Source organism: Rhinolophus hipposideros (assembly GCF_964194185.1).
Source record: "Rhinolophus hipposideros genome assembly, chromosome: 12".
Taxonomy (NCBI): Eukaryota; Metazoa; Chordata; class Mammalia; order Chiroptera; family Rhinolophidae; genus Rhinolophus; species Rhinolophus hipposideros.
The window spans coordinates 33832979-33846458 of record NC_138058.1 but is presented as its reverse complement, the minus strand read 5'-3'; the positions used below and the strand labels follow the sequence as shown (position 1 = coordinate 33846458).

Here is a 13480-nt window from a genome sequence, read left to right as displayed (position 1 = left end):
TTTGTGTTTTATTATGAAGTTGTATCTCCCTTGATCATTTTTTAATTAAAATCTTTTAATCAAATGTTTTGAAAAATGTCCTTACATGGTTAATTATTGTGTCTTCTGCTCACTGAAATTGTATTCGTCGGTGATTCACTGGTACAGGATATACTATGGGAACACAAAGCAAGAGGCATCTAACCCAGTCTAGAATTGTCAAGAGTTTTTCCTGACAAAGTGCTAAAGAAAAATGCTATTACCCTAAAAGGACATGTGAAAATTAACATATGCTTATAGACAAGAACCTGTCATCAGGTAATAGAATTGTTATATTGGGGAAAAAATGTAGAAAACTTATTTTGGCTTGCTGTTTGTGCAGACAAACCTATATTCCTCTAAAAATACAACAAGCATTGCAAATTGTGTGAATGAGCTTATCTAAAGCACCCAAAAGGATCATCATGCCTTTCTTTTAGCACATGCAGCACTCATTACATATATACCCAACTTAATGCTCATATATTATTTTTACATACGTGGTTTATCTTCCTACCTATAGCACTTTGATGTAAGGATATATTTATATAGTCTTAATACCTAACAATGCTTTGTATGAAGCATACACAGAATATATGCTCCAGATAAATAAATATATATGCTAAGGAAGTTGGACAAATAATAATAAGTGGCAATGACAGCTTTAAAAGTCATGACAATTAGAGACACAATATTTTGGAGATTATATACTAATTCATTTCTAATACTAAAGTTACTTAAACATGTAAGAAAATTAATATTCAGATGTTAATTTCTTGAAATACAAAATCTTAAGATTAGAGACGCTTCCCAGTATTGACAATGTTAAAAAGGGTAAGATTAATATAGTATTGAAATTATTTTCCAATGTTTTACAAATGAGATCAATTACCTTAAAAACAGGAGTCATTAAATCCATCATGCAAAGTTGCTGTTGCATATCTAAATCTAGGGTTCACTAATATTCTCTGTGAGCCATTGTGCATGCTTTTCCACAAGCCTCTAAAAGAGGCTAGAAGTTACACCACACTTTTTCCTCTGTGCAAAGTCTTCACTGACAATGGCGACCATATATGGGTGACAGGGTAATTTCAGGTACTTTTAGAAAGTTTACACCCCACTTAATCCATGTTATTTTTTTTTAAGGAGGGCGCAGCCCATGTGGGGATTGAATCAGCCACGTTGGTGTTTTTAGCACGATGCTCCAGCCAACTGAGCTAACCGGCCACCCCCTACACCCCACTTAATCTTTAACACTTGTGTTGAAGGGAAATGCAGGGAGAAAGGTGATTCTAGTAGATGTTTTTCTTTAATAAACACTACTTGCAGAGAAGCAATGAAGTTATCTCACCAACACAAAATAAGAACACATGAATTAAACAGAATTCTCTTACAACAGGCAGAATAATCACTACCCCTTCCCCTCCACATTTTCAAACAAGATGACAGACTGTCAAAAGTAAAGAGTCTTCGGCCCGGTGGATCAGACGGTTGGAGCTCCGTGCTCCTAACTCCAAAGGCTGCCGGTTCGATTCCCACATGGGCCAGTGGGCTCTCAACCACAAGGCTGCCGGTTCAACTCCTTGATTCCTGCAAGGCATGGTGGGCTGTGCCCCCTGCAACTAGCAACGGCAACTGGACCTGAAGCCGAGCTGCGCCCTCCACAACTAAGACTGAAAGGACAACAACTTGACTTGGAAAAAAATTCCTGGAAGTACACACCATTCCCCAATAAAGTCCTGTTTCCCTGCCCCAATAAAAATCTTAAAAAAAAAAAAAAAAAAAAGTAAAGTCTTATGTCCCCTGGAATACTGTATATTGGATACTTACATATTGATGTGAGCTCTTGTAACTATGGTAAAAACCAAAACACACCCTCCCATTCATGTAGAAAGCTAAAAATGTCAAACCTTAAAAGGGAAATCTTTAGCCTCTAATTTTTTTCAGTAACAAATACAACAATGGACTTTGATAAACTAGCATAATTTTAAATCACTTAATTTTAAAGCTGGAAAAGGTCATTTAAGATCATCTAGTACAATCCCTGTGTTACAAAGCAGAGGTCTAGGTATTTAGAAATAAAAGGACTTAAATTATGCTACAGTAAAATGGTGCTGAAGTATAAAAGTAAACAGCTTTTTTTTGGTATGTAAGCCATGGCCAAAGTTAAATTTGCCACTCAAACCACACGTATAAAACAACAGAAGTGAAGGAACAAGAACCGCACTGAAGATCCCTTAAGAGAGATGAAGTAGTATGAAGAAGGATCTATTTAGGCCACACAAGTCAAAACTTTACTTTTTAGTTTCTGAAGTCACAGAACATGATCTAAATGGTTTCAACCCAAAAGAAAACATTTTTTAAAAAATAGGAACCTCTTTAGGATGCATTATTTCCTCCTGCACTATCATTCTTAATCTTCGGTTTATAGTATATTAAGAATATTGTTGGGGCGGCTGGTTAGCTCAGTTGGTTAAGCGCGGTGCTCACAACAAACACCAAGATTGCCAGTTCGATCCCCCATTTGGGCCACTGTGAGCTGCGCCCTCCACAACTAGATTGAAACAACTACTTGACTTGGAGCTGATGGGTCCTGGAAAAAACGCTTAAATTAAAAAAAAGAATATTGTCATTAAAACTTATCTTATTTACCTCTAAACATGCTAGAAAGATGTAAATCCAGGTCACTATCCACCATAAAGATAACATGAGAAAGCAGGTGAAAGACAACATCTTGAAGATCAAGAGTCAAAGAAAGGGGACATAATTTTAATAGAAGAAAATGCCACAGTGTGCTCGCTTCGGCAGCACGTATACGAAAATGCCACCAAAAATAGAATACCCTCCATTGTAAAGTCCAGACTTCTATTTATGTATTTTTCAGAGACAAACAAGTAATAAAAAATAGGTAATAAAGGCAGTATGTGAAGAATGATAACTGCAAATAATTCCAAAAGACTAACCTTGCCCCAGATTTCTTAAACTATGATATAACTACTTTTACTGCAATAGTACAAAGGGTAAAGTTAAATATTAATATCAGGCATCACCACATATTCATTTTCTGATCTTTCCTTATTTTAGATGTCAACCTCTTATAAGGCACACCCATAATGTCAAAAGATAAAGTCCTGTGATTTTTAAAACTTGTTTTTTCCTTTCCTCTTTTAAATTTGTGTCATTATTCCATGTGTTACAATATTCATTACTTGTCAGTTACTGTCTGGTGAACTTAAAACAATGTGCAAGAGCACACGGTCAAATTTCAATTTACTTCAGAGATTGTCCAGAATAACTATGAATTGATACACGTTTTTCACCACGGTATTTATTATAAAAAATTTGATCCATCTGGTCTCCTCTTTCCCCCAAAAGATAACCTTATAGACAATCTCCCTTGCCATATGATGAAATCAGTAATCTCCATCAGAGCAAAATAAACTACTAGATTCAATACATCCACCATGCAAATAAATACTCAACTATAATCAAAATGCCAGAAATAAAAAATTCTGAATTTACAATTCTTTAAAACATGTTCCTACCTTCACACTGGTTCCTTGGAAGAATCTTCCACCTTGTTTTTATCACGTTTTCCAAAATTTGTAGTCCATAATACTGAAAATTGGAGAATAGAAGCATGTGAATATATTGTTATTAAGACTGACAACTTTCAGGATTCACAAATGGACAGACATTCACACATTTACATCTAAAGTTTCAAAAACATTACGCTACCAAGTTTAATTACGTATATTAAACAAGGATCTATTCACCCATATACTGAGTTTTCATGCATTTTCCTCATTTTATTGTTTATTACTCTATTTAATGTCCTGCTGTTTATACATGCTCACACCAGGAGGAAGAACCAAATAAAAAGCCCTTTAGCAGCCAAATGGGCTTATCTGAAGAAGGAAAAGTAGCAGCCAGATATGAATTCACAGCATAAATGACTGCTCATAGGCTCACGTACTTTAAGACGACCAGGCTCCTAAGAATTTAGCAGCTTGGATGCTCTTAAGCTTCCTACCATCCTCTAGGAGTTGTAAGCTCTTGGCCAAGCATTAAAGTATTGTCACAGATACTTTCTATAGAAAGTGTTTACAAACATCACTGGTGTGTTACTTAAGGAGCAGCAAGACACCCAATGGGTTTAATTTTAAATTTTAACCCCACCCTTATAGTTGCTATTTCTACTAATTTAAAGATAAACTTTTGTGCACAGTCAAAATAATACACAAATGCATGTTGCAATCTGTTATCTACCTTTCAGGTATTCCTTCCTGAATATAAAAGTTGTAACTAAAAATGTTAAGAAAGTTAATAAATACAGATACCACTTTCACGGCATTTTGTCCCTCCTGCTGATTACTCACTCTAAATAGTCAACAGTGTTGAAAATAATTTATAATGCTACTGGAATTGAAACTGAAAATTACTACCATGACCAATTAGTGTGGATAGACAGGAGGAAAAAAAGGGACAAAATTTGTGGTATGTTTCAACTGGGTTGAATTAGGGAAGAATAAGCTACAATACCCGAAAGGTAAACTCATTCACATATAGACATACAACCTCAGATTGCAAGTTTTGGCTGAGAATAAGAGTTCATCTTTAAAATGGTTAGTCATCACACAATAAAATAGGAGCATTAGTATTTCAACCAAAGGGATCATATGAATGCTCATTTTATCCAAAGCACAATATAGACTGTCCCAAACTACATTGTGCTCAAACAATAAATGTTTTTGCTGTTTTCTTTCACTTTAACATTTCATACTTGTCAGGAAAATTTCGCCATTTCAACTCAAATCCTATATTTGCAGGACATTCTTTTAAAAGACTTCCAAAATAAAAACAAAGCCAAAGCAAAATTCTGAAAATACAAATTTGATGCCATTAAAGGGTTTCATAACCAGCAGTAAATAGTGAAGCTTTCTATCCTATTCATATACACCTCTCTACATCTAGATCTCAGAAAAATGTAAATAAAAGCAAAAAAGGAAGTTTCTGATTGACTGAAATTCTAAATTAACTTTTAAAAAGATACCACCCTAAAAACTTTAATTTTATAGGCGTGAAATCAGACTGTCAAGAGTTTTAAGGAAGTCAAAACAATGTACTTTGGAATATACCCTCTTGCTAATTCTCAACTAATCAAAATCCACAATATACCAGTAAGAATAGTCTTACTGATAGGATTACCATATTTAGCCAATTTTTTCAGCTTACACTTACTAATTAAATACCCTCCTTCCTTTGTTGTTACATTTATTTATTTACTTCATGTTTAACACTGTTACCTAAATTACCTCCTTACTAACCTCTAGTCCCTTCTCCAACTGTAAAAAGATAGCGCAAGTTTGCAGAAGATACAATTCATATTTGCCTCTTTCTGCAAAGGAGGCTGAAGCAGTAAGCCCAATAAAGGCTTTTTGCATGTTACATTAAAGTAATACACAGATCACCATCATAATATCCTAAAACCCAACCTCTCCTAGACATTAAGACTCTACAAATGAAGAGAAATCACGTTTCTTTTAAAAAGAGTATTTTGATTCAAAACTCTGAAGCAAAAGCCAAATCTGAAGGCCAATCATAAATGACTACTTATAAATAATCCAAACATCATTCTAAAGAATTACATTTCTGCTTTACATCTCAGAAATTAAGAAATCCACTGCTGAGTTATGAAGATGAGGGACAGGTAACAGCAAAGACTAAATGAAAAAATAAATGCATGAAATGATCCCTATGGTAGAAATTTCTACTGAGCCCTTAGAAATACTTATTTTATGCATTGAATTCCCCTTTCCCCTCCCACCGCCCATGAAACAAAAACAATTGATGAACAGAATTCAGTTAAAGGGAATCAAAAGGGTAGACCTTGTGGAGGCCTGCCGTCAAAGCCTAGCTGTGTCAGTTGCACAGGAAGACACCCCTTTTCTTCCTATTACAAGCAATCAACATAATGGAACATTATGATTAATATCAGGTAGTGTTAACATCTTTAAAGAAAAAAAAATGATTGCATAAAAGCCAAATGTCATAGTGCATAAATTTAGCACCAAATCATTTGTAATTTATGTAAATGGAAGAATTCTTTACCTGTTGCTTTCTTTCTGTTCCTCTAATCATCTCATTTTTCACAAGACAAATTTGAGTTTTTAAAAATACTGTTGATAAATCAACTTAAACATTAGTAATGTCTGTCAGTATAAAAAGCAAAATTTACCAGGCAAGCAAACAGGCAAACACTGTTATGTTACTTAAGGTTAGCACTTTGAGGAAGTTCTGTATTTTTGCCCTAAAATTTACAAGATGTCAAAACTAATTAATATTTTAAAACTGTTAATTAACACAGTCTGATTTCAGAAACACGTGAACATGGCTACTTTCTGTTTTAACACAATATACACCAAGTGGAAACCTTGTATGTATTAAACAGAATGCCATGCATGATATTTTATTACTTTAAGGCAGTTTAAAGAGAAGTGTGAATCATCAAGCCTAAAACAGTCAAAACACATTTTGATCAACCCTTCTGTTCAAACTTAAGAAAAAAGGACCCAAATTATAACATTTTCAATTGCAAATAAAAACTGAGTGCCGTCCCATTAAAAGCATCGGTACCAGAATAGGGTTTTACGCTGCCCATATAACTTGGTGTTGGAGGTGCCTAGCCTGTATTATATTGATTACTTGCCCAAAATAATTCCTCTGATGTTGTTTCATCTCTGAATAACATTCAGAATTTATGCTACTTAGATCTGTATACATATTCTAAAAACAAAAAAACAAAAACAAAAACAAAAAAAAGCCTTGCATACTAGTCCCGATTACAAAACTTCATTCATAATTCTTAGGACTATTTGCAAGAATTAATTCTATGTTTAAGGCTAAATTTTGAAATAAGTTAACAATATTAAATGATTTGAGATAACAAATGCTAATACTAAAAATGAGATACCTTCCTCAAAGTTTATGTCTGGAAGAAAGGAAGAAATAATGGATTTTAAAACCACCACTTGCTTACTTTCGTGTTCATATTCTGTGAAAATTCCAAAATTGTGTCGACTCTTGTCCACGCATCAGGATGCTCCTTTAAATGTGTCAGTACTTCTTGAGCCATTCTTTGCTAAAATATTATACAAGAAGAATTTTAAGCTCACTTGTTCTTTTTAATCATTAAAATGGTATTGAGCAAGACACAAATCCTAAAAGTACGGTGATTTCTAACTTTTAGAAATACTCAAGAAATAATTAGTCTTTACAGAAATAAAAATGTTGTTGCTATCACTCTTAAACTTCAATTAAAACCTGAAATATGTATTCCTTTGAAACAAAAGCATTTTTTGGTATTCTCAAAACTGAACCCAAATTCAATCAATGCTAACAAAACAATAATCTACTGACATAAAAGAGTTCTCAGCACTTACAATCAACCAAAACCAACACAGAAAAACCCATCTATTTAGAGATAAATTATGTAATGGTATACTCTGCTTTTCAAGAGTCACCAAGATATCTCCAGCAAAATTTATCTATAAAAATGTATTTTATGGGAATACAAATATAAACTAGGTCTAAGTAAGACTCAAATACCTATATATAGAGAGAGAACATTAAGGCCTTCGACCTTTTTAAAATGGTCTCTTAATTTTCTGTTCTCTGAATGTCCTAATTTCATAAATTATATCTTAGGTTATTTTCACAATTTTCCTTTTTTGCTTCTAAAAATGCAAACCCAGAAATAATATTACTTATGTAGCTATCACCTAGAATTAACACATTAACATTGTGTTGTAATGGTGTCTGTTTTTCTTTTAAATATAAAAGATTTAAAACTTAAGTCACCTTTTATCCCTTTCTCCAGTGTCATTTCTTTCCTTTCTTCCTTCTTTAGAGATAATCACTTTCATGAATTTGTTCTTTTCCTGTCCATATTTTCAGAGCATGTGTATGAATTTCATAAACAATACAGTTGTCTAGTCGCTGAATTTTATATAAACAGTATACTATAGAAACCCTTCTGCCATTTGCTCTTTTCCGTTGACAGTTTTTGCCCTCACCTTTACTCAAGTATGATTGAAAATGGAGTTTTAAAGATCTAGCCATGTTGACAATTATCTAGTTTTTTTTAACCATTAGTTTTTCATATGACACAAACATATTTTAACAAAGGCTGTTAATTCTCTTGATATATTTTTCAAGCAACAGCTTGATCTTTTTTCACCTTCAAAAGCTATTTTGTTGCTCAACGATCCTCCCTAATTATCTTTTACCTTTTTCGATCACGTGTTGTAAGCAAAAAGTTTGGTTTTAAATTACCCTTCTACTAGACAATTTACTTGATCAAGGATTTAATCCTACGGTTATAAACATCAAAAGGGGGGAAGAGAAGCATTCTTATTTCAACCATATCTGACAGATACCTCATAATCTTTAATTGGGCTTTTATTCCAACTTACAAAAAAAAATCATATTCCTAATTTGGCTTTGTTGAGAATTCTTTCCCTCGGGTAGTAGTTATAACATCACATTCATTTTCCCCATTAATCAACCATCAATATATACTGCTTATTGTTTTAAAGACAACATTTGAGAAATACACACCAAGTTAGGTAGTGGTTCTGTACCCTGACAACACCACCAGAACCACCAAGGAACTTGACAGAAAAATCAGCTGCCTTGGTTTCCCCTGAGGGTCTGGGGTTAGAGCTAGAGTATAAGCTCATAAAATACAATTTGTGAGTGAGTGTGAATGTGTGTGTGTGTTTGATTTCATTTCATTAAGGGACTGATAGCTTAAGGGGCAATAATCATGTTACATAATAACTGACAAAAGGCAAAATAGTGTTGCAAGTTATTTAGGATCAAACCACATTTTAGCAATGTTTTGATTCTCTCCTTGAGAACATCTAACTAGATATTCATTTCTAACTAGACACAGACTTGCCCATAAAATAGTAACAAATATCAAGATAGGGTGTATCAAAAATCCACGCCTAATAAAATTATTAGGCAACATATTACTCAGATCTTTTGAAGTGATGAGGATTCTACACATAAATGAGTACTTCCCACACTATCACCATTTGTTTCAATCTCTGCATAAATCATGTTCTTTCTTTTTAGTCGTCCTTATAGTTGTAATTTTACTCTCTAAAAGATACTTCTAGCATTTGCATGCTAGTGACTTGATTTCGCCCTAATCCCACTATCCTTACATAATATTCTTTTAACTTAAAACTCCAGGAGAGGTTTAAAAGACACAAAAGGAAATGAAAGAGGGAGAAAAATCTGGCATCTCCCTGTGTTACTAACTGAATGGTGGAAGTATTCTAGTTGCTAAGCAATAGATTAAAAGAGTTAAAGACACTTAACACAATACTGGAGAAAACACCCAACTCTTCCATATCTTTTTTCCCTGGCTGCCTACTTGGCTGGCTAAAAATAGAAAAAATGTTTCTTAACAGAAGATAGTCCTAAAGTTTTAGTGCTAAACATCTTACTTTTACCACCTAGGTAAAAGCTCTGCCTATAGATTTTTAAAGCCACCATTGTAATAATTTCATCCCCTCTAAAATTATGTAGTCCTTTTTTAAAAGTTCTGAGTTTAAAAGTTTAATTAGCATAATTTCTCATTGCCATTTTTTGCACATATTTTATAAGATTAGGGAAAAAAACCATGTTTGAAAAGTTTCACCACAAATGCTAAACAACTCTTCTTCATTATACTTCCAAAAGTACTCATTAAACAGAATCCTTCTAAGTATCAGGTACCATAACAGGTGCTTTACAAAATCCTCCAATCTCTTGCAAGATGAGTAACACTTTTTAGATGAGACTCTAGAACAATGACTAAAAAACTTACTGGAATAAAATTAAGCCATCTAACACTAAAAACGTGTTTTCCACTGCAACTTTCTACTTCTTATTCAAAATAAGACCCCCAAAGAGGTGGTTATAAAAAATAGACCAAACTAGAAGTATAAAGCCATGACTTTTAGAAAAGGGGTTCTTACCTGACTTTAAGCCCTAAGCCTGTTTCCTTATCTATACTGTAACAAGTATCAGTTTACTGATTATCTTTAAGCAATTAATTTGTCACATGAGAGATCTAGAAATAAAATCCTTACTTTTTTGGGAATGTAAATTTTGCCTTTATACTTTTCCAAATCTACTTTTACAAAAAGTCAAATTTAAAACAAATCATTAAATCTTAATACTATGAAACATTACTTAAAGCAGTATTACTACAACATATTTTTCATTGTAAAAATTACAGCTACTTCTCAATTACAAGCCTAGAACACTGGTCTCTTCATTTATTCATAATACTCGTTGATGTTGTGAACCATGATTAAACAGCAATAACTATATGATGTGAAAAAATTAAATGCCCATCTTCCTAATTGGCTACAGATTTGTGCTTCTAATATATTCAAAGTTAAGCCCAACTTTATACTTCATGCATTTCAACCTTTCATACTTTCTTCCAAAGCTGCTGCTTTCCATACATCCATGTTAGAGTGAAAATGAAGCTTCAAACTTCAATGCTGCATGCATAATACAAGGAAACTACATGATATGTGTAATAAATACAGATGGAGTAACTTTTTCAGGAATGCCTTTGGAGAAAATATTGATCAACTGCCCTTAGGACTATAAAACTGGACTAACAAGCTTATAAACATCACCACAGAGTGATTTTCTCCACTCATACAACTTTCATGGCCCCTTTTCATTTAAAATTCTCTTCATTAAAAAAGCTTCTTTATCCAACAGAAGTGAAACTTTTACTCACTTAAAATTATTTGTTATTAGTTCACACGGTGAAGATTCAAGATCGCCCAGTTTCTTCTTGTAACATATACATTTTTTAAATTTACAAACATTCCTGTCTCATCTATCTTTCAATTGGGTGTTAAAAAACTCAAAACCTTACAATTATGAAACATGGATCATGTGTAAGATAATTCCCTACATTAACAGCACCACTTTTACAAAGTGCGAAAATTCAAATGTAAAGACCTTTGGTATTGTTAGATTTCTAAAACAAGTTTATATCTGTGATGTACTTTTGTAATTTACGTAACTTAAATGTTTCAAAGACATAGAATTATATTAACTACAAACTTATTAACTATATATATGGTACACACAACCTTTAATATCTACAAAACAATACAATGGGCTCTTTTATTAAATGGGGTAAACATTTCTTAAGAAAACAAGTATACGAATAATATTCTGAAATATCCCACTCTAACTATGTCAAAATATAATGAAATTTCTTTCTCCAGATCATTTCTCATTACAGTTAATATATAATTCCAATTTAACACAAACTATGGAATACTTTTTTAAAAGATGATAATTTAAAATTGTATTCAAAACCCAACAACTGTTACACTGCAATGTTATAGTTTTGATCAGCTACTTTACCTGGGCTCCTTCTCCATGGTATAAGCAATTCACCACATTGTCTAAAAGGTTGATATCCAGTTTTTGGCTGAAATCGAGCAGCTGACGAGCTGCATGGTCTGCTAACATTGTCATAATTGCTGGCATAGATTACTGAAAATAAAGAAAAAAATTTAAGGTGTCTATGAAGTTATGATATTATCAGTCAAAAACATTACTTTACTTCCACCATATTCACACAAATATTTTAAAGATTATTTTAGAGACTTTACCTAAACACTGGGATAGTAAAAGTAAATAAAAGCTGAAGTTACTGAGCTACTCTACAACCACATTACAGTAGTTATTAGGGTCCACTCAACTTTTCTAGGCTCCATAAAAATCATACTGTTCTATTAACATTTATATAAAGTTACCCCTAACCTGTTTTCAAACGAATCTATTAGAAATTTATGGCCCTAAAAATTGACACAGTTCAGTCTTGATCTCAAATTTTTAAGCACAGATAAAGTTCAAGTGGACGTGATTTTTTCCCCTTCATAAGTAGGGTCTTCTAGTTCAGTAAAAAAAAAGGTCACTTCCCCTCCTTTCGTGTTACCTTAATTTTTAATATATGCTAAAAACGCAGGAAGATGCTAAAAATTAAACACAGCACACAAGTATTGCTAATGTATATATCAATGATTAGCAGGAATCACAAATCTTAAATTTGGTACCGTTAACCTCTACAGAACTTAAGTTTCTATACTCGATTTAATTAAACTATCTACAAGGTAAATTTGGTTCTTTCAAACCTCAATTTGGGGATTAAAATTACAAGCATACAAATTCCCTGAATACACGGAAGATATATGCTAATACCTCAAACAAGATTTTTATTTTTTAATTTCCAGATATTCATTAGCAAGGTAAAAACAGTAAAAGTTTGCCAACTATTTTTCCAAATAAAAAATTCTATCACAACAGAAAAATGAGTCTTTTCACTTCAAATAATGTACTGGCTAAAACCTACTAGTTCTATGCAATGTTAGCCTTTTAAGAGGATTCCACTCCAAGATGCTGGCACATGTTCTCTTTTTTGCTGCCTAGCATTGTAAAAAATTTCTTTTTGTTTTTTTCTTCAAATCCAGTGTCACTGAAGTCTGGCTAAATCAGTACTCTTTAAACCTTTTTCTGGTCAAGATGTCTTTAACGACTCACAATTTTGTATACAACTACAAAAGACTCAGAACACTGAAAGCCATGGGTGAAACCTCACTTTAAGAACCCTTGGTTTACTGTATTTAGACCCAACAAGGTCAGATGGTCTTCCCCTCTTAACAACCTTCCAAGATCAGGAAGTCGGTGTCTGATTTGATTCCATTATGTTTGGACAAACTAGCTTGATAGGAAGGGGTTATTTCTTAGCTATTTTATAGCAGTTTAAAAATGTTAATGGCAGCAATTTCAATTTTAACCCACGTTTCATTTAACGATGTCAGTTACAACAAATTAATAGTTGAAAAAACGAGTCACTTAAGTTAGGCATAAGTTAGACAATGTAAAAACACAAGAAATTAAGAGTTGAAGGATTTTTTGTTCCTAAGTCTTTTGATCCATTGACAGTAAAACTGATGATTTCCAAAACTTTTATAGCAGTTATGAAATGTGTTTTAATACACAATATTAGCATACACAACAAAAATCTTTGATCTAAATACTAACCATATAAAAAAGGAAATATATTCCAAATAAATGTGTCCTCCCTTCAAGTGCCAATTTTAAAAGAGCAGAACAGTCTTAAAAGTTGAGGTTGAACAGCAATGCCCACAAAGCACCAAAATCTACATATCAAGTGGTTGGGGTTTTTTTTGGTTAAAAACTGGACAAACTTTTCTCCCATTTAACCCTACCTATCATAATTTAGTAGCCAAAACAAAAAAGTAACGTGCTCTAAAAGTTTCATTTTCGAGTACACTGTCCTCGGAGTTCTTCCAGCTAAATTCTTGCAAAAAAAAATCAGATGTAGAATAGAAGCTTGTGTTAAATA

At 32.9% G+C, this 13480-nt stretch overlaps 1 protein-coding gene across 4 annotated transcripts in view; it reads right to left on the bottom strand.

Moving 5' to 3' along the window:
* Positions 1 to 13480, bottom strand: part of XPO1 (exportin 1) — a 42997-nt gene that overhangs the window by 27298 nt on the left and 2219 nt on the right. For 2 of the 4 annotated variants that reach the window (XM_081069149.1, XM_081069150.1), the window contains exons 2-4: positions 11473 to 11604; positions 7058 to 7159; positions 3564 to 3636 (exon numbers count right to left, since the gene is read on the bottom strand). In XM_081069149.1, coding sequence (XP_080925275.1) covers positions 3564 to 3636; positions 7058 to 7159; positions 11473 to 11598 — 301 coding nt within the window. In that variant the 5' untranslated portion in view covers positions 11599 to 11604. Of the gene's footprint in view, positions 1 to 3563; positions 3637 to 5907; positions 5972 to 7057; positions 7160 to 11472; positions 11605 to 13155; positions 13286 to 13480 lie in introns of those variants that run through there. The other 2 variants (XM_081069151.1, XM_081069148.1) reach the window with 2 other exon arrangements.